General features: G+C 44.2%; 1 protein-coding gene across 1 annotated transcript in view; it reads right to left on the bottom strand.

The window, feature by feature from the left end:
- Positions 1–22,792, bottom strand: part of CORO1C (coronin, actin binding protein, 1C) — a 62,257-nt gene extending 39,465 nt beyond the window's left edge. Inside the window, exons 1-2 of the mRNA XM_004690960.2 lie at positions 22,701–22,792; positions 1,102–1,301 (exon numbers count right to left, since the gene is read on the bottom strand). Coding sequence (XP_004691017.1) covers positions 1,102–1,296 — 195 coding nt within the window. The 5' untranslated portion in view covers positions 1,297–1,301; positions 22,701–22,792. The remainder of the gene's footprint in view (positions 1–1,101; positions 1,302–22,700) is intronic.
- Positions 22,793–22,838: the final 46 nt, after the last annotated feature.

The raw sequence follows: 22,838 nt of genomic DNA, 5'->3' as shown, positions 1-22,838 counted from the left end.
AAAAAAAAAAAAAAACAAGTTAGTCCTGAGTATCTAAGAAAAAGTACATGAGAGTTAGTTGTTTTCCCACTGAAGTTTCCTAAGGAAAACACACCCCTAAGGAAAATACACCAAAATATAACAGGAAATAATACTCCGACAGAAACTCGCTTTATTTAACCCCTTTCAGAATCACATGGTGCATTATGACAAGATGCACCCTAATATGCATGGCTCAGCTGTAGGGAAACACAGTTCTCAGCAGAGTGGAAACAGCTGGAACACGACCCAACATCTGCACCCTCACCAGTGTTGAGCCCTCATGACTAACTAGCTCTCAGGATTCATTCAACTTCTTTTCCTCCTAAAAACTAATGAGAAAATGACCCTCTCCAGCTCTCTTCACAGCCCCTCACTTCCATTACCTGCAATTCTGGGAGTTCTTTTAAAAACAACCACAGTTTTCATGTATGACATTCCAGAACAGTCAGAGAACCACAGTTTTCCCATCTTCCCCCCCATTTGCAGAGGGCACGCTACAAGGATAAAGTTGGGAGGAGGGAGGACTGGGAAGTCCATAAAGTTGACCGTCACATGGAAGCACTTTCTGTAAGATCCTTAATTTCAACCACTTGCTGGCACTGTTCGGGTCCCATGCTGAAATTTACTATAGTCTGGGCTAGAAACATGCATTGTTTTGGAACATTTTCTTGATCTCTTGCCCGATTTACCATTCAAAAAACCAAAAAGTCTCAGTTCTCATGACTTCACCAATAGAGAGATTACGTATTTCTGCCCATTCGAAAACAGAACTGTTTTTAAAATTCCACATTTTGGAAAAACTCCATGAAAACTGGAAGATCACTACCCAACATGTGTGCCTGCGCGTGCTCACAGCATCACCCTAAGAGTTTTTTCACCCACAGAGGGCACGCCCAGAACAGAGTTCACCATTCTGTTTAATGACTGCTATTCCAGAAAGACTCATGTGGTTAGTAAGGTGTGTAGGACTTAACCTCACTTACATCAGAATTCTTTAGTGAACTGTCAGTCTCCAAACTCTCTTGGTGAGCAAAGAGAGACAACAGGGTGTCTAAGAGGATGGAAAGTCAGATTACTTACCTTGTGCAAAGGGAGCACAAGGAACGCTCCTCCCCCACTCGCTTCTATGATAATGGCAACAAATCTGGGATTGACAGCACAAAAGGAACTATCCCAGGTCACACGCGAAACCCGGATGTCATCATAACACTGGTCATTTTTCACCGCTTGTCCAAAGACATGCCGAAACTTGCTCTGTCGTACCACTCGCCTCATCGTGTCTGCAGAAGAGCAAAGATTGCATTAAAATTACACACCTAACTGGAAGCTTTACGTGTACAAATGAAAAGCTCAAAGTAGGAAAAGGCAGAATGCAATGGCATCCTGTCTGCGCTCCTGAAACAGTAGCCAAACAGCAAATCCAAATTTCCTTCAGCGGTGCATACCCAGAGAAAACTGCAAAATGCGTCAGGGAAAGAATTACAGTGAAATGAAAAATTCCTAATTCAAGATCCAGAAACAGTTCATCAGTTTTAATTTCAGGAAAAAGATCAAGGCAAAAGTTAGCCCCTAAAGATAGGGTGGGAATTGAAAGATGATTCACTTCAACCCTCCCCTCCCCCTCAGATAAGAAAATGACAGGGAGATGTGAAGCTAAAGAAACTGTGCCCCCACCCCTTCTCTGCAGGTCAGGAAACACTGGCCTTTTCCTCCACGGCCAAGGGAATTCTCCATTCTCAGGCATTTCCCCGGATACGGGCACTGCCAGGCCGCCGCACCTGCCGAGTGCACCCACAAGGCCACCTGCACATGCAGAGCATTCAGCTTTGTCTTGGGAGTCTCCCAGTCTACACCCAACAGGGGCTCAGGACAGGGCCTGAGGATGGCCGACACCAAAAAGTAGCGAGGACTGAAATGGAAAGTGGTGCAAGAGAAGTGACACTGGCGATGACAGCAGGAGAGCCGCACACTGGACCTACCAGCCAGGGAGAAGCCACAAGCAAGGCGCAGGGCCGGGGATGACCACGGCCACAGCAGCTGGACAGAGGGAGGAGAAGAGCTCGGGAAGGGGACAAAGCCAGGATGGGGCTCATGAGAGCTGCTCATTCTCCAAAGTTACCTTCCAGGTAAGCCAGGGAACCTGGGGGGTTGTGTGGGGGTGGGGAGGGGGGTGACATCGAACTGATGCTACCTGGACTTCCTCAAGGGTCATTTCAGAATATTCCACTAGACTGTCCAATGCCCACAGGCACTGAAAGTGCCGCACTTTGGGTAACCGGGTCCCACCTGCTGAGGTTTCCCACACTGTGCTCAATGTCTGTCTGCGGAAGCAGGGTATTTCTGAGCACAATGGCTAGAAGCGGTGCCTAGAGAGAACTCAGGTGGAAAGGGAATCTGGTCAAAACTGATGACTCAGCTGAACACCAGCCCTCCTCCAGCGGAAAGCTAACACCTGTCCACGCACACCAAATGGGGCACACGGTGGGCTGCTCCACTTCTCTTATTTCCTTCCTCACGGCCCTGCGCCCACTGCTAACTGCAAAAGGAAAGCACTTATTTTGCCAGAGCCTCCTTCTGTCCTTCCAAGACATGTGCTAAAGTGGCCTCTCTGCAATCTTGGGGCACGCGGCTGCGCCGAGGCAACAGGCCCTAGGCAGGCAGAGCTCCCAGCCCGCCGTGGCCAGCCCTTTCGGGCTGACTGTCAGGACCGCGCACGCAGAGCACCAGGTACAGAGATGGCAGATGATACGCCTGCGCTCGGACGGGTCCTGCACTGGTGACATGGTGTGAGAACCTCTCGAGCATAGCGGGCAAGACTGCTTCCATGAAGTGGCAAAACCAAAAGGAAAGCACATCCACAGAAAAGCCAAGGGACAGCCCACAGTCGGTCGTGGGATCCCCTTCCCTATACAACCACCCGCGGGAGTTAGCGAAAGCTACAATCCCACCGGCTAGTATTCCCAAAGTAAGCTAACACAGGAGAAAGGGCCGCACTGTATACCAAACAGTTACCACCCTTTACATACAAAAAGTTTTTACAAATTCGAAGCATGAAAACCCCATGAGAAAATTACAAGAATATGAAGAGGTAATTTACAAATGAAATACAGCGTTTATCTCCACTCTATCTTAAAACCCTGGTAAAATGACAGCAAAGGAATAAAGAGGTGTCAGCACCAAAATACTGATGGAAAAAACTGGGAAGAAGCCTGTAAGAGAACAAATGTAACAAAAAGTTCTGGAAGACACAAGCCACAAGTGTCTGTGTGTAACTTTCAAAATGTGAGGGCTCTCCACTAAAGTCACAAAGAAACCCCAAGCGCTGAGCAGAGAAAGACAAGACTGGGGTCTCCCGGATGGCCTAGGGGTTAAGTCTCGGTACTACTACTGAGATGGCCTGAGTTCGATCCCCTGCCAAGGAGCTGACCCACATGGCACAGCAGACCTCCTGTCTCATCTGCGGCTCCCCTCAGCAGTGCATTTCAGTAAATCTGCCTGTTGTGCTCCCCACTCTGCCTCTGGTGAATCCTCTTACCACCCTACACCTCTAGTCTGCACCCCAGTTCTTCTACACAAAAATAATTAATAAAATCTTTTTAAAAATAAAGAAATAAAGACAAGAATGTGGGACAAGGACTGCAGAGAGAATGGACTGAAAGCTGAATTACGACCAGTTGACACCTGTGTCCCCTGCCTCAGTGTTGCACAATCAGGAGACTACCCACACCTGTGCCAGAGGCCACATCACAGGCCCCTACACACAATAATACCCGGCACAGGTGAGCACAGGTGTGGGCAGGTGCCCCAGTGAAAACCTGGTCCTGTACAATGGAACTTCCAGCCCCTTACTCCTAGGGCATCCAGAACACTGGCCGGAGGCCTACAATGCCACTCACCCACCTGCCCTCGCTGAGGTCCACCATTCAACCAGTGACCTCCACTCACACAGTGAGTGACCGAATTCTGCTCTGCTCACTGCACAGCAGAATAAGAAAAAGACCAGTGCTTCCATAGCACCGTGCTCACTGAGCCAGGGATGTCCAAGCAGAGCTTGAAAGGCAGTATGAGGCCATTAGCCTCCAAGGTGGAACTTGGTCTGGGCTTAGATGACCAAGTGTCACCAAAGCTTTGGCTGCCCAGTGTCTCAGATCCTCTAGGTATACGACAAGGAAAAGCAGTTAATCAAGAGGGCAGGTTCCAGAGTCAGGCTGCCTCCTGAGTGAGTGAATGAGAAGTACAGCAGATCATTTACTTCTGGGCCATGGATCAGTAGGGTAATTCACTGATTCTCCATTAACGTTGGGTTCTCTGCCGGAAAATGGGTACAATACACATAAAGCTGAAGTAATCATTAAATGAGCACTTTACTATGGCACGTTAATTATGCTGAAGTTTATATGGTTAGAAATATAACTAATCACACAATAAACGTCAGCTACTGTTATCCTAGTACTTGACATAAATCTATCTGGAGTCAAATGCTAACCATATTTTAGCCATAATTTTAGCAAATTATTTAACCTTTCTGAGTCTCAGCTTCATCATTTATAAAAGTTTTAAAAAATGATATCTATAATAAGAATAAAAAACAGATGGCTTCACCACTGAAGTCTAGCATTTTAGGAATGCCAATTCTTCATATTCTTCCAAACATTAAAAGAGGAAAGAACACTTTCAAACTAATTTTGAGACATTACTGATACTAAGATCAAAGACATCACAAGAAAACTAGACCTATTATCACTAATGAAAAGATGCAAAAACCCTTAACAAAATACTAGCAGTCCAAATCTAGCAAAATCTCAAAAGAATTATATAACATGAGCAAATGGAACTTACCCTAAGAATACAAGGTTGGTTCAACATCTGAAAATCAACTAATGTAACATATCAATCAAATAAAAACACAAAAATCATCTGATCATTTCACACACAGAAAATGCATGACAAAGTCCAATGTGCTCATGAAAAAGAACATTCAACAAACTAGGAAGAAAAATTATTTTCCTCAACCTGATTATGAAAAAAAATTCCAAATTACACACTATTCAGTGGTGAAAGATGCTTTGTCCCTAAGATCAGGAGCCAAACAAGGATCATGTTCTTGCCACTTCCATTCAGCAACGTACTACAGATTCTAGCCAGGGCAATTAGGCAAGAAAATTCAGTGAAAGACACTCATATTGGAAAGAAAGAAGTAAAATTATCTGAGTGCAGATGAAATGATCTTCCATTTTTTAGAGAAAATTCCTAAGAACCCACTAAAAAGCTGTAAGAAATAACAAACAAGTTCAACAAGGTTGTAAGAGATCACTGTGCAAAAATGACAGATGTATATTTATAGCAAGTAATATGAAGATGAAATAACTCTATTCAAAGTAGTACAAAAAGAGTAAAATACTTAATGTAAAAAAGAGTAACTTACTAGTCAAGAAGATGAAAGAGTTCTACAGTCAAAACTATAAAACAAGTAAATGGAAAGACATTGTGTGGTCACGAGTCAGAAGACTTTATAGTAATATGACAATACTCCCCAAACTGAACTGGAGAGTGTATGCAACCGGTCAGAATCCCAGCCGATTTCTTCAAGAAAATTGACAAACAGATTCTAAAATTCACATGGAATTACAAGGGACACAAAATTAGCCAAAATAACCTTGAAAAAGAGCAGGTTAGAGATTCACGCTTCCTGATTTCAATGCTTACCACAAAGCAGAGGAAATCAAGATGCTGAGGAGACTGGAAGAGGGTAGATAGATAAGCCAGTGGAATAGAGCTGAAAGTCCAGAAATAAATTCATACATCTTTGGTGAAGTGATTTTCAAAAAGAGTACTTAACCCATTCAGTGGGGAAGAGCAGAATTTCCAACAAACGGTACTGGGACCATTAGACAGGAGTTCTCGTGCAAAGGAAGTTGGGCCTTGATCTCTCACCACATAAGAATTTAATTCAAAAATAGATGACGACTCAACTGTAACAGTTAAAATTATAAAATTCTTGGAGTAAATCTTATTGACCTAGGATCTGACACAGGGTTATTAGGATACCAAAAGCATGAGCAACAAAAGATAAAACTGGACATCATCAAAATTTAGGAAGGATACCAAAAGCCCAAGTGATAAAAATAAATTAGACATCATTATGAAAGTGAAACTTTTGTGCTTCAAAGGTCACCACTGGGAGAAAAAGACAACCCACAGACAAGAGAAAATTTTTGCAAATCATTTATCTGATAAGGCACCCATATCTAGACTACATTAAAAAATCCTACAACTCAATAATAAAAAGACCAATAATCCAACTGAATGGGCAAAGGACCTGAGTGGCCGTTTTTTCAGAGTATGTACAAATGTCCAATAAATACATGAGAAGATGCCGGACATCACAGGTCATCAGGGAAATGTAAATCAAAACCATAGTGATATACTACTTCCACTCACAGGGATGGCTAGAATCAAAGGGTCAGAGAATAACAAGTGTTGAGGATGCCAAGAAATCGGACCCTTGTACACTGCTAGTGGGGATATAAAACGATGCAGTTGCTTTGGAAAGCATCCTCTGTGATTAAACACAGAGTTGCCATACGTCCCAGAAATTCCATCTCAAAGAGGAATAGAAGACAGGTATTCTAACAAATGTTTGTACTGGAATGTTCACAGCAACATATTCACAATTACTAAAGGTTGGAACCAACCTATGTAAGTTATCCAAAGGCAATCACCCAAGATATAGCTACATATATTCATTGGATAAAGAGATTTTAAAATGTGATATATCTATACAGTGGAATATAACTTATCTAAAACCTTTAAAGTTTAAAGACTTATATGTCCGAGGAAACGTCTGCTATTGCAGCTTTCAGAACAGAAGTTCCCACTTACAGTCACAATCAATAATCCTGACCTCTAGGAGAATATGAAGTTTGCTTCTTACGGAACTGCTACATTATACATAGAAAATTTATTTCATAGGACATGTGAGGAAAAAATGTAGACAAGATAGTGTGTTTACATAGTAATGGCACCAAATAAAACACACTCAAAACACCTGAGTAAATGTTACATTTTTTCTATTCTGTCTACTTCCATCAATCTCAGTAAAAATGACCACAATTTTGACATTTTCCTGTTTATTGAGAAGTGACCTGTTTGAAGATTCCAGCAGATGTATGCCTAAGGCTCATATGAAAGGAAACACATCCTGCTGGAACGCATACAGGAAAACCCCTACCAGTAGCGAAATCCTGCTCAGCACATTTGCTGAGTCTGGTTCCAGAGCGTCGTCACTTGAGCGCTCAGCAGCTAAGAACAGTCCCTCATCAGCAGTAACCGCAGGAAGACTCCAGAATGCCCCAACAGGGAAAGAACATATTCCCTCTAAGCTGCTGCTTTTGTGACAGACATTTTTTAATGTAGAAGAGAATTTATGTGTTATTTAATAAAAATTGGCATGGAGGATAGCAAACAAGGAAACAAATGTCCTCAAATCATCTGTTTAAATGGCAATGCCAACAGTTAAAAACTTATTTTAAGAAGCTGGAAATGCATGTAACATGTAAGCCTACCTAGAGTAAATGCTCACACAGTTAGATACCCAAAGCAAATACGGGGGAAGGAGGAGCGGTAACTAATTAAATCAAAAGTTCAACATTCATCAGGTCTGAGAGATGCTGAGTTTTGAATTTTTTAAAATAAACCTACCAGTGACACTGAAAGAGTTCACCTAAGAAATCATTTTTCACTGCATCCAAGTCCTGCATCCAAGATTCATATGTTGGGCCTCCCGGATGGCACAAGAAGTTAAGTCTCAGAGCTATCTGCATCATGAATTCAACCCCAGCCAGGGAGCTAACCCACATGGCACAGCAGACCTCTCCTGTCTTGCCCGCTGCCCCCCTCAGCAGTGGATTTCAGTACATCTGCCTGTTCTGCTCCCCACTCTGTCTCTGGTGAATCCCCTCACCCTCTGCACCTCTGGTCAGCACCCTAGCTCTTATATGCATAAATAAATATTGGGGAAAAAAAAGATTCACACATGAGACACTCTAAGGAAAAAATATGTGCAATTTATTACTGTAGTGAAAATGCTTCAAAACGGAAGGAAAAGGCCTATGGGCAGCACCTGCCACAGAGCACAGTGACGCGGCAGCCAAGGCTGCCAGGGCTGGCCCCACCGATGGCATGAAGGAACTGGGGGAAAATGTTTTTCCTAGAAAAACTGCTGACCACTTAACTCAACTAAATGCAAGTATGGAACAGAATGCAAATATTGATAATGATTCAATTAATCATGAAACCAAGAATGGCCAGAATAAAGGCGGGAAATCCGCAGCTTTCCAGTTTCATCCTGTTATCCATCCAGGTCAAGATACCAAGAATGAAGCACAGCAATAATAAATGCACTTTATTTCAATTAAATAACCCAGTTTGATGTTTGTTTTTAAAATGCCTAGGAAGAGAGTAAAAGCAAGTAAGCTGCACCAAGAAGGGCCCAGATAGGTCCCCACATAAACCGGGCGAGGGAAGGGCTCCAAAGCCCCCCGACAGCAAGCCCTGCGCTTTTCAGCCCTGAGTTACTGTGTGACTGACTCAAAGATAAAGGGCTTCTGAGGGACATACGATGACCTCAACCCACAGAGAATACAGAGTAATTCGGCGCTCCAACCCCTGACCTCTGATACTTTTTTACAGATAAATTCCCCCTACACACACAATCTGACTTTTTCAAGTCGGCCAATAAGACCACCTAGAGCCTCAAAGGGTTACTGCCACAACGGCTTACAAACTCCACTCGGGCGGTATAATTTTTAGATGTGAAATTTTATTCTGCTCACTTTATAAATGTGAGTAAATATAGAAAATTAAAATACAGAAACTGGCATAAGCATTGAAGCATACTGAGAAAAAACAGAGCATTAGGCATGCCGAAGGAAGCAAGTCATTGCTGCTGACTGAAAAGCCGTTAAGCCAGAGGACAAGGTGATAAATTGCACAAGAAGAGAACAGCATGAAAAGACAGAAATAAAACACTGGAAATGTATATTAAGGACAATTTCTAAGAGGTGAGACATAATGAATAGATATATGCTTTTTAGAGCTTTCTAAGAAGAGAACTCCCACTTAACACTGAACAATTTTGTACCCAGTTTAGCAACTTGTTACAAAGAGCAGTGGGAGCTGCTTGGGGACAGCAACAGAAGCACCCACTGATGACTGAGAGGAGACTGTGAGGCTAGGGGACTCGTAGGCGACTACGAAGAAGCCTGGCAGGAACAGAAATGCCTTCAATATAAATCAAATCACCACAATGTACACTTTAAATATTTGATAATTGCAAGTCAATTGTGTATCTCCATAAAGCTAAATATTCTTAAGAAACCAAATAAACATGATATAAATAGCAAGATAACATACAAAGACCCCAAGTACAAAAGATTAAAATACTCAAATGAACTCTCTCATACTTGTATTGAAGAGACCCTTTATCACTAAAAGCGCTGTCACGTACTTTCATTATGTAAGATTGACATCACGTTTTGCAGTTACTAAAACATTAGATTATAAGATTTACGAGGTGATCTCTAGCTCTTCAATGACAGAAATATATATTTTTATTACACTACCAAAATAAGAACAAAATCTTCCTGCGATGAGATACAAGGATGGCACATTTACAATCTCTTGTGGCCGCCAATTTTCGCTCATCACGCCAGCAGCTTTATAAACACAGCCACATCTCCCCATCCCTAGAGATATGAAAAGAGACTGCTGAAGAAACCTGTATCGTGAAGGCAGCGGCAGGCGCTATAGAACATGAGAACCAGGCAAAGTCGTCAGAGGCTGGAGTCATCCCCTGAGTGCAACCACAGGAGACCAGGCTCAGAAGCTGAACTCTGCCAAATTAATCCCAAGAGTTTTCATACCAACTGCAGAACTTTTACAGACAGTACTGACCCAACAAGCTCACTTAAAAGTTAACCTCCCTGGTGGCGCAGCGGGTTAAAGCACAGCACTAAGAAGCTAAAGCTATCAAGCATGAGTTTAATCCCTACCCCGGAGGTGACCCATGTGGTGCAGCAGACCTCTCCTGACCTGCCCTCTGCTCCCCTCAGCAGTGTACTTGTCATCTGCCTGTTCTACTCCCCACTCTGTCTCTCCACTGTGAATCTTCTCACTACCACTCTGGCCTGTACCCCAGTTCTGTATGCATACAAAGTGAACGAAGACTTTTTTTAAAGACATTTTCTGAATTAATGACCTACTTTTCTAATTAACAACTGGTTTTTAAAAAAAAAAAAAGCATGTCATGTATGACTGTTCAAACTTGCAGAATCTGTTTCCACTATTTAGTCAGATGGAGTGCCCCTTAGAATGAAATTTTATTACTTGTATGGCAATATTCTCATACCAGGAAGTGGAATTACTGGATTCCCAGATCTTTCTGCTTTTAAGGCATAAGGACAGTCACTGATAAAACCAGCAATGTCAAAAATCAAAGGAATCACCTTCAACTGAAGAATGAAATCCCTTTTTAGGCAAGCAGTGATTAAATAAACATTTACTCCTAACACGTGTGAGGGAACAGGGGCAGAGCAGGGGGCTCTGGCTTGGATGTCAGGGATGCGTACTCCTGGCGGTCACCTATTCACGGTTACCTATCCACAATGTTGTTGTGGCCCCAGGGTTGTTGGTTTCTTTATCTATAAAATGGGAGCACTTACATAAATGGTTTCCAGAGTCCTATTCTAATCTAAAGCCTACTAGTCTATAGGGAATGCTCCTTTCACTGGATCTTTTCCACATCTACCCAATAAAACACACACGATCCATGGAGGATGGATCCCAGGGTTACATGTATCGCGCATAAACTCAGCTGTGACTGCTGCTGATGTCTTTAATCCCACTCATTCGTCATTCATCTACCCAGTGACTTCTTTTTTTTTTAAGATTTATTTGTTTATGCATACAAGATCTGGGGTAAAAGCCAGAGGTGTGGAGAGTGAGAGGTTTCACCAGAGACAGAGTGGGAAGCAGAACAGGCAGATCGACTGATATACACTGCTGAGGGGAGCAGTGGGCCAGACAGGAGAGGTCTGCAGCGCTATGTAGGTCAGCTCCCTAGCTGGGGATCGAACTCGTGCTGCAGTGGTGTAGATAGCTTCATAATGCTGTGCTTTCTTTAACCTGCTGTGCCACCAGGGAGGGCCCACAGTGACTATTTACTGAGCCTTGACCATGGCCTGGCATCATGCTCAACAAGGCAGACATAGAGGTGAGCAAGCCAGCCTACTCCTGTCCTCGCCCCATTTTGTCTACTGAGGAGACACACTACAACCTAGCAGCCACACAAACGCTAATGAGCTGCTGTGATAAATGCTGGGGTATAGAATTATACCTGAGAAGAAAAAAACTATACAATAAGCAGGGCGAAGAATTAATTATTAGCAGAAGCACTAAACCGCCTTCTCTTTACAAGTAAGTGTCTGAAAGAGTTGAAAATGAAGCTCAGCTTCATTTTCAGGATTTTGAGACATCCCAAAGAAACAGTATTATCTCAAAATCTTTCTGCATCTTACAAGAAATCATTCTGACTGATACTTTTTGGTAAAATCTTAATTTCCTTAGAAACACATCTCTCTTCAGAGGTGGAAAAACACAGAATATGAGTATCTACAATAGATACAAGAAGCTGTAAGAGTTCAGCTCACTGGGGAAATAGTTACAACCAAATGAATGCTTTACCACCACCCTTTAGCTTCCAAAGGTCTCAACTCTTTAGAAAAAACACCACACATTCTATCTTGCCCATCAAATGAAAATACCTCTAGGGAAGTAAAAAGACATACAGTCCATTTTTAGGAGGAAACAGCCTGGTTCAGTATTTGGGGAGTAAATGTTACAAGAAGCTTTCACCAGCCCTACTTACTAAAACTGCAAACCTAACCATTCCCAATCCATTTTCTTTCCAAAGTATGACGATTTGAAAAGAAAATTATAAGTCCTTACGTCAACCGGACTGCACAACAGTAACTAAACGAGAAAGCCTATAGGCCTCAAATGAAAATAGGAAGCTTTTTATTTTTTCTTTTTAAGATTTTATTTATTTATGCATACAAGAACTGGGGTGCAGGCCAAAGGTATCCAGGGGGTGAGAGGAGACCCCAGAGACAGAGTGAGGAGCAGAACAGGTGGACCTACTGAAATACACTGCTGAGGGGAGCAGCAAGCAAGACAGGAGAGGCCAGGTGCACCACATAGGTCAGCTCCCTGGCCAGCTCCCTGGCTGGGGATAGAACTCAAAAATAGAACTCATGTGGGGAATGGAACTCTTGCCTACAGTGGCTGATGACAGCTTGATAGCCCTGAGACTTTACCCCTGCACCACCAGGGAGGCCCCAAAAGAAGTTTTTTTAAAGTGTTTTGAGAAGGCTACAGAAAGATCGGTGCTTCTATCTCTAGCCCTTTAAAACAACTAAATTAATGCTCTGTGTAATCTTTTAAAACTGGCAGAAATTACACACGCAATTATGAAACCATTTTTTGGGGGGGTCTACTTATCTCAACACCAGTCACAAATATGACACAAACTAAAGACTATTGGATTTCATATTTTAATACTGCACAAACGAACTCCTAAATGGTGAATCATACAAGCACTGAAAAAGAGTCACAATTCCCTCTCACTTACTCAGTTCTTGTCAAATTCTCAAGCAAAATGAAACCCCAGGAAGTTTCCAGGAAGTACTGGGGCTCCAGGGCTGTCTGGGTCTGGCACTGGGGCCCCTCCAGGCCCACTGCAGACAGTTAGCTTACTGAAGGGAAAACAGCTTTTCCAATGGCTGCCTAACTTTAAATCCTCATCTTGATACAAATTGCTTCTCCCTTTATCTATTTTGAGTAAAACTCTCAAGATGAAAGCATTCTTTCCCCACTAGGATATTCCTTTATTTGCTTTCTGAAGACAAAGTTGCCAAACAGACTACAAAACAAGAATAGTAAGAACTCCATGCTACTCAATTTAGTCAAGAAGTCAGTTAAGAACATTTGCAAGAAAGTACGAAATGTAATGTCACTCTGCTTTTCCAACAAAATGTTAAATAACCATAACTCCACTGCTTGCTTTACAAATAAAGCATGCTTCAATAAACATGTGTGCCCATACGCATACACACACACACCCCTGACTAACATTTATGATGAAAATTATAAGGTTGGCTTACCATCAGACAATAAGCAAATGTTTACGACAGCCCTTCAGATACCAGACAATTTCCTCCTATTCCTTTTATCTGCTAGGAAAATGGGGAGGCTGATAACCTATCACAAGTCTATCACATAAAACAAAATCCAATTATTTAACCAACATTTATTAAGCACCTACTCTGTTCCAGGAAATGTACTAAGAAGGCACAAAAAAATTGGAGACATCTCTGCCTTTAAGGAACACAGAATTTACCAATCAGTACCGGTGTAGGCTTCACACTGGGAAACAAGAATCCATACTTATACTTCATTTTAAATATCTACTCATTTAACACAAAACTAATTACTATTAGCCCAGAAATCACTAACACTATGAGGGTTTCAAATTCCACTGTCATCTACCTTTGTAACTCCACACCTAAACATACACAGTTCACATCTGAAAGATGCGGCGTTCCACGCTACTACCCAGACGTCCTCCCCTGGCCCTTCCCACCTGCTCACCTTGCGCGGCTCTGCCCTGTCGCTCCTGAGCTGAGTCAGCCCCGTGCTCTCAGGCCCCCCCCCAGGCAGAGCCTCCTCCTCGTGTCCCCAGACATGGACTCTCAATACCCTGTCCTCTCCGCTCCTCAGGAGCTCAGCCTCAACACAAAAGTCAGCATTGAGATTACAACTTGCAAGCTAGGTGGACTTCGTAAAGCATGTGTGTGTGTGTGTGTGTGTGTGTGTGTGTGTGTGTGTGTGTGTGTGTTTAACTATTGTACATTTTTAAAGTAAACAGAAACATTAAGCCTGCCACTAACACTGCGAAGACTTTTCAAATCAAGAAAATCAAGTCCCTAAGCATCATAAAATGTTTGAAGGAGAAGAGTTCTTGAAAACCGGATAGTCCAATCTCTTCAAAGAAGCCATAACAAAAAAGGAGAGGCCAACTATTTCCCAGTGCTTGAGGGGGCAAAGGAGCTTTTGGGTAAAAGTCTACAAGGAAATAGAAACAGATGGACACGCACACCTGGCTTGACCAGTCCCAGCTACTGCCCTGCCTTTCACCCCTAGTATGCTCTCACCCACTTCTCAAAGGTCAGGGGAACCAAGTCACTTAGATAAAACTAAGATGCCTCAAGCTATGACTCCCAAATGGAAAGGGGGGGGAGATCATGCGTAGCTGGGGGGCTTGCGGGGAGGGTTAAGCCTTGACAGATTCTGTACCTTGGAGACACAGGAAAACCCTTCAGGCTTCTCCCTGAGTCCAGGTGCCAGGGGCTAGCTGGCCTCCTTATATGGGCTGAGCCTTACCCAACCCACCTGCCTTCACTCAACTTTCCCCTTGAAAGCCTGTTATGCTGGCTAAATGCCAAATTTTCATTTAAAAAATCTGTTTGTCAGTAAGAAAATTCCTCTTAAAATATATTAACACTGTACCTCTACAAGAGTTAAGGAATGTGAGTGAAGTGCGATCAATGAAGTCTGCAGTTGCCCGCACTAAACAACAGTGATAGTCTTCCACTGTCACCAACCAGGAACACAGCAGTGGAAATGAATTTGAAACATTTGCTTTGCTACTGCTATTTAAAGGAGATCAGCTTAACCCGGAGAGTACAAGCTTCAAATTAAGAGAGAACAAGGAGGAAGAACTTGGCGGGTTGCTGTGGCAGGAGGCCACTGGGTGCCGCAAGGCAGCCTGCCTGGGGGACCAAGCACATGGTCCCTTCTGGTTTACATCCAAACACCCAGCATTCTGCTATCCCCATTGACAAGTTTCAAAAGCTGTTCTGTATATTAAACAGACCTCTTCAGTATAGGCTGGGAACTCACCCACCACTTATAATAACGAATCTATATCCCACCCCCCAAAAAAGCCATCTGCATTCCAAAAAACTAAGTTAGACCATGGAGCACATCTCATTCCTGAGTTGGGACCAATGTCCACAATGTCTCCAGAACAGACCCTGTGGGCTCGGGGCCATTTACCTGTAGAGGCCTGCACGGCTCTCCGGCTTATTCATCAGGTAAGGGGCACTATTCGTTCTACTTGACAGTGTGGGGCCCCCCAGAACCCCTTCAGAGCACGCTCGTGTTCATCCCCCACAAAAAGGGCATGCTGGAAGCCTGAGGTAAGAACAAAAACAGCCTTCTACTCTTTCCCCTACAGCCGCACTGTAAAGCAACAGCAGCCCGACACAAGAGCGGACAGGACAGTCACTCTTTCTAAAACAAACAACACCCATCTTATTAAGTATCACCCCAAAGAACGGTGGCCAGCACTTGTTGGCTCCAGGCTCTGTCTTGGCGGCCAAGAAAAACTAGGATGACAATGTTAAACTAAAGACAGTACTAACCACAAAATTATTTCACCATCTAGCTTATAAAGTGACTAGTTTCCTAATAAATCCTCTTGCTGACCAGAGATGATAGCTCAAGTTTACATGTGTTTCACAGTCCACTTGAGCAGCATTTGAGTTTTTAATAATAAATCAGCCTCAATTCTTTAAGTTTCTAAGAATGAAAAGAATTAGAATCTTTAACCAGAAAAGAATGTTTGACCATCATGAAAAGGAATTTAAGTATCTTTTATGTGAAGTAAGCAAATAATGGTGATTAAACATTCGTCCTAAGAAGGTTCTGTGAATTTCGTCAAGAACCCCTAGAATATCAAGAGTAGAAAATACACATCCCTCCTCCTTACTACCCCCCAATAGCTTCACTCTCCCAACACTTCCTTCCCCCTTATTTATGGCCTTTCATGAAAACGGAAAACTACAGCTTTATTCATCCAGGAGGAAGACATCAGCAGTTGTTGGAACATGGGAGTGGGGGGAGGGAAACACCTCCGACTCCAGGATGGAGAAAAGGCCCAAACTCTGGGTCTGCCCCAGGCCCCAGAGAGCGACCACACTGCGCCCAGTGATCAAGTCCCGCTAACACTGTGGGGTTCCATCACCCCAGTACCATGACCCAGTCCAGGGCTGGAATGGGGTTGTCCATGCTACTCTGTGTTTTCACATACAGATGGCCTACAGTGCCAGTTATCCTGGCAAGACACAGATCATTGGCACCTTGGCAATAGTCATTCGTCTTCAAAGATAAATCCTTAGAACCACAGCTATATTAATAGCCAGGTAATAAGACTGAGGGAAATAAAAGGGATCAATAAAAATGTGATCAAGGAACTTTACATGAGAATAGGAACTCAAGTCTCCCACAGGCTGATCCAAGAGGTTCCATGGGTTTGCAAGTGTCCCAAAAATGCATGCAAAAGAACCTTCTGGGCCCTCCCTGGTGGCGCAGCAAAGCGCAGCACTAAGAAGCTAAAGCCACTTCCGCATGATTCCATCCCCGCCTGCCCCGAGGTGACCACATGGGTTGCCCAGAGGTGACCACATGGCGCGGCAGACCTCAGCAGTGTACTTCCACAGTCGGCCTGTTTCTGCTCCCCACTCTGTCTCTGGTGAATCCTCTAAGCCCCCTGCATCTCTGGCCTGTACACCAGTTCTGTATGTACAAATAAATAAATCTTAAAAAAAAAAAAGAACCTTCTGAAAATATGGATCAAACTTCACAGTTTAATACATGTAGAACTGAAGACGTGAGGAAAACAAATATAGGTACTAACGACCACTTGTGATGAACTGAAGAGATGTGCTACAGAAGTAGGCTGTCGAGATCTGGTGGGAGACCGAGCCGTAAGGTTAGGACAGAGCTGTTGCGTTGTGTCAAGGAGTAAAAAGATAAAGTCCTGTCAGATTCATGCTGTAAAAATTAAAAATAATTGTTTTAACCCATACCACACTATAAATCCATACCAACAAATACAAAAAGTGAGTTCAGGCTACGTAAAAAAGGTGAAGGGGGCTGGGCGAGGAGGGGAGAAAGGACCCTAACTGCTGGGGCCACAGTCCCCTGGCTGGAAGCTAGGTGCTGCTCTGACCCAGCTATGGCTCTGTCACCAGGGAGCTCATGCCCAGACACTTAGATGTATAAAGGTCCCAGCTGATCCTCGGGAAGTCAAGGAAGAGGATCTCTGGACCAGAGAAATCAATCCCCAGCCCCCCTAAAATGATATGTACTTTTAAGAGTTGGTGTGGCCCTGGTGTTATGATCCATTTTTCATTAATTTTATAAAAAATAAATGTGGGTGACTGTGTGACCTAAGGGTGAAAAATTTAAATGTATATTGAGAAATTACTACCTTCAGCCACAAAATCTGAGCCTTCCTACTCCCATTTATATGCCAGTTTTTCTCTCATTCTGACCTGTGACTTAATTTAATTTCTCCTTATTGTGGCAAACAGAAGGAACCACATTTATTATTAATTAACGTAAGACTCAAATGACAGGCCCAACTGAGCATCCCATGCAACCGCTTTTCCCACACAGCTTCACACTTGACCACGAAGCTGCCATTCCCGTGACAACCAGGTGAGTGTCTCAAGCACCCAGCGCCATCTCCCTTCAAATCCTAAAAAGATCAATACTTTTCCCAGGAAACTGAACCTTTTTCCTCAAGACAGACCAACAGGTGACTTACAAGGATAAGACCTGACAGGAGAAGCAGGTCTGGAGAGACAGTTCGCATCAGACAAAAGGCAGAGAAGGGCCTCCCTGTTCCCAGCACCTCTCCCGCTAAGGTTAGACGATGTTTCCTTTTCAGTGATTCCACTTTGATTCAAAGTCTAAAAGCTGTGGTAGGAGTGGGAATCCATACATGAATAGTGTGATATCAGAAATGGTTAACAGCAAGAGCTGTGAAGAAGCAAGAGCTCACAAACTGAGCCAGTGTCTACTCACTATTCAGCTTGTTACGTATTTTTTCTCATTTAATAATGACAGTAATGCTGCACCCTACTACTCCACGGGAAACTGAGGCTTCAGCAGATGAAGTAATTGGAACCAAGAGTGATGCGCTTTTGTATTAAAAGTGAACCTAGAACACATTACAACTAAAGTATACTGCTTGAGTTGGACGGCCAGGAGAAGCAGGAGCATGCCCCGAAGAACCAAAAGGAAGTATCCCCCTTAAAACACAATTTCCACCCACTGTCAGGTGTGCACAGGGGTGGCTCTAGCAATGATCGACTCAATACCATCAATACCATGACCAACCTGCTGTGTTTGGTGTGACTAAATCTACCACACTAAAGGATTCCTGGCCACCCAGCCCACTGAGAAGGCTGTGTGTCAGTCACGACTGTTGATTAAGGCGGAAAAGCCTGGGCGAGAATGCTCTTTCAGACTGAGTACCACAGTCAGGGACAGGTCTTTAGGGCAGACACAGCGGTGACTGTAGGCTGTGCAAGGACGGGGCACGCATGGCGACAAGGAAGGGCTCACGAAGATCCCAAAGGACAGGAGGGGCTCAGCTCTTAGGTGGCAGAGAACAAGTGCGTCACCAGAAGAGCTAAGGCAGAGAAGCTTCTGGAAGTGGCACTGGAGAGGAAAACATAGGAAAGGAACTTGTGAAAAGTGAAATCAGAGACGTCTTGATTCACAACTGCATTAAGAAGTTTGAACCTGAACTGGAGACAGTAGGGGAGGACTCTACCAGGGGACCTGAAGAGAGGACATGTTCCTGGATGAATGCTCTTGCATGGAGAGCTAATTCCAATCCTTTCCTAACTCTTTCACAATGGCTTTCAATTTATATAATTAAAATATTAGCAAAGACATGATTTAAGATCTAAATAATTTCTAATTCCATTATTATCAATTCTAACTCCACTACGCATAAACCGGACTTCACCAAAATTGAAAATTTCTGTGCTTCAAGGTCACTATTAAGAAAATGGAAAACATCTCACAGAATGGGAGAGTTATTTTGCAAATTTTTTCTGATAAAGCATTGTATCTAGAATATGTATAACTCATAACATTAAAGAGATAACCCAATTTTAAAATGGGGAAAGCACCTAAACTGATCTTTCTCCAAAAACATATACAACTGTCCACGAATCACACAGATTATGCTAGACTTCACTAGTCATTACAGAAATGCAAATCAAAACCACAGTGGGATACTACATCACACCCACTAGGATGGCTAGAATCTAAAAGTCAGAGTAACTAGCTTTGGCCAGGATATGGGAAAATTTAAACCATTAACCATAATGGTTAATAGCAATGAGAAATATTACAACTGCTTCAGAAGATAGTCCGGCAGTTCCTCAAAAGGTGAAACAGAGTTACCATATGACCCAGCAATTTGACTCCTAGGTCTATACCCAAGAGAAATGAAAACATATGTCCACACAGAAACACTTACACATGCCCAGAACAGCATTGTTTATAATAGGCCAAAAGGGAAACGCCCAGATATCATAACTGATGGTTAAACAAAGCATGGCATATATATGATACATATACAAATATTAAATATACATAATAATATATGCTCCTAGATACGTAATTCCTGAAAACATCATACTTAATAAAGCATACCCACAAAAGATCACGTACTTCATGATTCCATTTACCTGAAATGTCTACAACATGCAAATCCATAGACAGGAAGGAGACTGGAAGCCTAAAGCAAGGGACGGGAAGGGCACAGTTGGGGTGGGGACTCCGAGGAACTGCTAATGGGAGTGGGATTCTTTGGTGGCTGATTTAAAGGTCCTGAAGTTGTGGTGATGGCTGCACAAATCTGAATATGCTAAAAGCCTCTGAACTGCACACTTTAAATGGGTGAATTGGAGAGTGTGTGAATTATATCTCACTAACATCGTTATAAAGCAGAAAAGATTCCATTATGCACTGTTGGAAGACATAATAAGCTGGCAAAAGGAGTACAGAATCTTGTTCCCTCACTTTAGAGCATCCAAACTAGGGCAATGAAAACCCAGAGAGATTCTATTACTTAACATTCTAGGTACTAGGTCATACTGAAATATTCATGAGGATTTCCACGTTTTAATACAGAAAAGGCATCTTAACATTAAAAAGACATACTCACAAATGTCAGGAAAGAGTAGGGTAACAGAGGGAAGTCATCAAATGAAAACAAATATGGATTTATACACTGAATAAGAGAGCATCCAAATAATTGTTCCACCTCTGAAATAATCAAAGGGGAAACAAATCAATTAAAATATTTCTAAAGCAACAGTTTTGATAAACCCACAATTTTAAGAACTAAATATTTTACCTTCGTAAAAAACTGGATTTCCACATTTCCAGTTATATAACTAAGAACTAATAATGTATCCTTTTGAACATTCCATTTCATCGGTATTTAAATGACTTTTCTCCTCATCACTGGAGTGGATCCGAAAGTGAGAGATATATTACACATAAAACTTTAATTGAAAAAATCTAGCAATGTTTTTAAAATGCTATTTGTGAACCCCGTATATAATTCTAAACTACATATCAAGTAATAAACATGAAGACTGATTAGCAAAACCCACAGGTAAAGCAAATAATTCTGAAAAATTCAATACTGTGTGCAATGATATCTCATTTGTATTTGCTAAAATTCATTAGGCTTTAAGATAACTTCCACAAATATCCAAAAGCAAACAGAGACAAGGCACATTCCAAATTTGTCAAAAAGGTGTGTACTGACCTTTAAACCAATCTTTGTTCAATCCTCAGTACACATGACTATCACCTATCACAAAATACCCTGAAGTCTAACCTATAACATAATTCCGGTGTATTTCATTTTCCTTTCCGGTTTATGCAATTTCTCAGACCCAATGATCACTATGAGGCTTCATATCTAATCACAGTGACTCTGAAATATATTTCCAAGGCAAAAATATTAGTTTTCTGAAACATACAGAATTCCAAAATAGATTCCCCCACTTTTTCAGTTTTACAGGGAAGGTATTAGTGAAGTAAATATAAACAGATAACTACCCTGAAAAGAAGATACAAAGCAACTGCTTATACTTCATCATGTTTCTGTTCTAGCTCACCCTGGTGTCTGGATAGCGTTCTGCCAGATCAGGACAATGAAATGCATTATGCTATAGAGTGACTAAGTCCCACAAGTACCGCTTTAGAATACAACCAAGCAGGAAGGCTGCGGGGTACACGGACCTAATATGTGGGGGAAATGTTTCCAGAAGTAAATATACTCACCACCCAGTACTAGTTTAAAAAAAAAAAAAAAAACACGCACTATAGTCAACTCTCCTTAAATGATACATAGGAAAGAAAGGTCTTTTATTATCTTGCTCCAGGGGGAAATGAACAACTTGCAATTTGCTTCTCACTCGGAATCCCACGTTTGCAACATGTAGAGCAGGAGCTTCAGACACCACAAACCGAGGGCAGCCTACATGAAGGCCAAATATAGGATGCGATTCTAAACCATGATGCAGTAAAGCCTACGTTTCCTTTTCCAGCAATCAAAACCCTTTGAACACTCCCAAAAAAGGACGGCCGGGCCAGCGCCTCGCTCCAAGAGGAAGCCCCTTTCTTCTCGGCTCTCCCAGCAGCCTGCCACTTCCCCCAACACATTCAGATCATTTGCGAGACGGAGGGCTCGTGTGTGCGCCTGTGTGCACAGGCGGGAGAGCTCGGTTCCCGCACGTCCACCCTCAACATCTGACCTCACCGCCAGTCATCCAGGCGCAGCGGAGCCCCACCTGCACCTCTCGCCGCGTCCCTCTCCAGCTGCTCGGCGATTAGGGGACTACACCTCCGATCACTCGGCTCACGCCGCCGCTCCAGGCCCCCAGCCCCGCGGTGTTCCCGCTCCCTTCTTCCTCTTCCCACCCCGCCACCCCGCCAGCCCCTACGCTCCCAGCAGGGCTCATCTTCTTTCCCAGCCGACCCCCACCCACATTACTCCACTCCAGTCCTGCCCCGCCCTTCCCGGCCCTCAACCCCGATCTCCCCGGCCCCGAACTCGCACCGCACTTACAGCCAGGCGACCCCGGGGCCAGACAGCCGCCCTCGCCCCTCCCACGCAGGGCCCAGCTAGCCCGGGCCCACGTGAGCCCGGCCCCTGCCCACCCCCCACCCAGCGCTCGCTGGCTCCCCAGGGCGGCTCTAACCCCGCCCCCAGGCCTGGCGCCCCGGGGCTCAGCGCCCAACACTGGGGCAGCCCCCTCCCACCAACACCGCACCCAACCCGGCGAGTCCCTGAGCCACGGAACCTTCCTCGGACAGCCGGGTCCCCCCTCGACCCGCAGCTACTCATCCAGGCAGGCGGGTTCGCAGCCCTAAACGCTGTCCCTGGGCAACCTCCTCCCAACAGGGACCCCGGTTCCCTCTCCCCAGGGCAAGGGTTTCAGTCCCCAGCTCCCCCCACCCCGGACCCCGAGCCTCCGGCAGCGGCCCGGGCCACAACCCCTGCACACTGGCCAGGGCGGGCCCCCGGCCCAAGGCGCGCCCCACGCTTCCACCCCAGCACCCGGCCCTGCCCCACGCCCTGCCCGCTCCTGTCAGCCGGCGCCGGCACATGCTGAGAGGGCAGGTCCTCCCGCTCGCTCGTTCCCGAGCGGTCCCGCCCGGCGCGCGCTGCTCACCAGGGCCGAGGTGCCTGTGGCGCCGCCGAAGTCCCCGCTGCAAAACCCGGCGAAGCCTCCAACCGCTGCCGCCTCCCGCCTGGCACTGAGCTCCGCGCGGGGGAGGGGCGCGAACAGCCGCCACCGCCCCCGCCGCGC

This window comes from Condylura cristata, unplaced genomic scaffold (assembly GCF_000260355.1).
Source record: "Condylura cristata isolate star-nosed mole 26May11 unplaced genomic scaffold, ConCri1.0 scaffold00029, whole genome shotgun sequence".
Classification (NCBI taxonomy): domain Eukaryota; kingdom Metazoa; phylum Chordata; class Mammalia; order Eulipotyphla; family Talpidae; genus Condylura; species Condylura cristata.
Note: the sequence above shows the minus strand (reverse complement) of the source record. Positions and strands in the feature narration are given on the sequence as shown.